Here is a 2,262-nt window from a genome sequence, read left to right on the forward strand (position 1 = left end):
AGATAACGCGGCCAATATGAAAAGGGCAATGGATCAGCTTGGGGTGCCCAGCCTGGGATGTTTTGTGCACACCTTACAGCTCGTTGTCCAACAAGGTCTATTGGCACAGCGAGCTGTAAGCGATGCCATTGCCAACGGGAGAAAAATAGTGACCCACTTCAAACACTCCCCCAAGGCCTGCGCTGAACTCGAAGATGTTGAGGACGAGTTGAATATTGAACCGAAGCGTTTACAACAGGACGTAAAGACCAGATGGAGCAGTACGAAAATGATGATCGACAGCCTGGTGCATTGTAAGCGGGCACTGCAGTCCTATGCATCGGATAGTAACAGCAATCTGCCAGCCACGTTAAATGGAAACCAATGGTCGCTGCTAGAGAAAACGGCGACAGTCCTTAAACCCTTCCAAGAGCTGACAGCCGAGGTCAGTGCAGCTTCCGCCACAGCAGCCGATGTTATCCCATCTGTCCACGTGCTGACACGCTTTCTGGAGAATGAGAGCGAAGAACACCGAGGTATTCAAACCATGAAGGCCACATTACTTGATGCGGTTCACACACGTTTTTACCTTGTGGAAAAGGAACCCCTCTATGCCGTGGCAACAATGCTAGATCCACGCTATAAAGACAAGTAAGTGTTTTATAATTATTTGAGCATGCTATAAGCTTTAGTACAATATTAAAAATATTTTACTCTACAGCTGGCATTTATTTCTTTGTCAGTATTTCAGTAGCCTTTTGTTTTTTAGATATAAGATATAATAGATATAATGTATTATTATTATTATTATTATTATTATTATATTTATCATTATTTATTATTATTGTTATTATTCTTAATTTTCTTCAGTTATCTGATGGGTGAGGAAATTAAGGTCACTGTTGATCATTTGTGATCTATTTTGTGTGTTACTTGTTGTCATTGAACAGTAATATGTGGAGACTGGCTGAAACAATATAAAATAATAGATACATCTTTATTAAGTTTTATCCAAATGTTAAGGTTCTTCACCAATGCTACCAACCTGGATCAGGCAAAGGAAGCACTAAAGGTAGAGGTGATGAAAATGGACCAAGAACTGAAAACCATGCCCTCTGGAGAAGGTGTAGCTGAGGCTGAGACAGCAAGACAAACAACAGGAATGGAGGCTGGAAGCTCAACCAGCAGCCTGGGCAGCTTCTTTGACGAGATACTGGAGGAGAGCTGCACAGCAGGTCCGTCTGAGGAGCAGCAGATCACCCCAGGGGCACTGTTTCAGTTGGAGAGCTACCTCAGTGAGCCTCCACTTGGGCGCAAGAGCAATCCTTTTCACTACTGGAGAGACAATCAGGCTCGACTACCCACCCTGGCAGCAACAGCAGCCAAGTTCCTCAGTGCTCCTTGCACCAGCGTTGAGAGTGAGAGGCTTTTTAGCACAGTCTCACTCATCATTGATGAACACAGGAGCAGGCTGACACCTGAGCATCTTGAAATGCTTGTCTTTGTAAAAAAGAATTTCCCCAGCATGCTCGGACTGCAGTCAGGGCAAACAGTTGAAGGGAGTGTGTAGATGAAAATGGAGCAACAAAGTGTGGAGGAGATTGGGGAGTAGACGGCATTTTTGTTTTTAAATAGTTTACAGTATTATTTGCACTGATTTTTAAAGCCTTGGTTTACACTTGTTCAAGAGAAGAGTACTGATGCTGAGTTAATAGACTATATTATAGATACAGATAAGGTTGTTTATGTGCTTTGCTTTTTTGATACAGTTTACAGTCTTATTTGCACTTTTTACTGACCACTGATGCCATTTCTGTTTTTTTATTTATAATGCTGTCTATTTTGTATTTATCCCTGAATAAACAGGTCAGTTTCTTGTTATCAACCATTGTGTATTATTCAAACTCACCTAATTCAGCTGGCTAGCTGTTCTCAAGAGTACTAAAACCCTTTTCAACATGAGTCTGACAACTAGGTAAGGAAGGTAAATAACTTTGAACTTTAATACATGCTCGGATAGGCCGGTATCGTATCGGCCAGTATCGGTATCGGATCGGAAGTGAAAAAAAATATCGGTATCAGATCGGAAGTGCAAAAACCTGGATCGGGACATCTCTAATTATGACTCCCCCTAGAGATGGATACATAGGGTTTCTCTGCACCTCCTTCACCTATTCTGTCAGGTTTTAGGCAGTCATTTGTTTATTTTTGTTCTTGTGTTTTAAATGAATCCTTTTGCACATTTGAAGTCTGTTTATAAGACAAGTGAGCCTTTTCCGTACA

The 2,262-nt window shown here is 41.7% G+C and overlaps 1 protein-coding gene across 1 annotated transcript; it reads left to right on the forward strand.

Moving 5' to 3' along the window:
• Positions 1 to 521: 521 nt before the first annotated feature.
• Positions 522 to 1,810, forward strand: LOC132893862 (zinc finger BED domain-containing protein 4-like). The gene is made up of 2 exons (XM_060933021.1): positions 522 to 630; positions 1,003 to 1,810. Exons 1-2 carry the CDS (start codon positions 527 to 529, stop codon positions 1,547 to 1,549), a joined length of 651 nt encoding a protein of 216 aa, XP_060789004.1. The 5' UTR covers positions 522 to 526; the 3' UTR covers positions 1,550 to 1,810.
• Positions 1,811 to 2,262: the final 452 nt, after the last annotated feature.

This window comes from Neoarius graeffei, chromosome 11 (assembly GCF_027579695.1).
Source record: "Neoarius graeffei isolate fNeoGra1 chromosome 11, fNeoGra1.pri, whole genome shotgun sequence".
Lineage (NCBI taxonomy): Eukaryota > Metazoa > Chordata > Actinopteri > Siluriformes > Ariidae > Neoarius > Neoarius graeffei.

What these genes read in the sequence shown, in the direction of transcription:
- LOC132893862 (XM_060933021.1), top strand. Translation starts at nt 527, where the DNA reads ATGAAGGCCACATTACTTGATGCGGTTCACACACGTTTTTACCTTGTG. An exon ending in GATCCACGCTATAAAGACAA is followed by an intron (nt 631 to 1,002) that starts GTAAGTGTTTTA and finishes CCAAATGTTAAG; the next exon opens with GTTCTTCACCAATGCTACCA.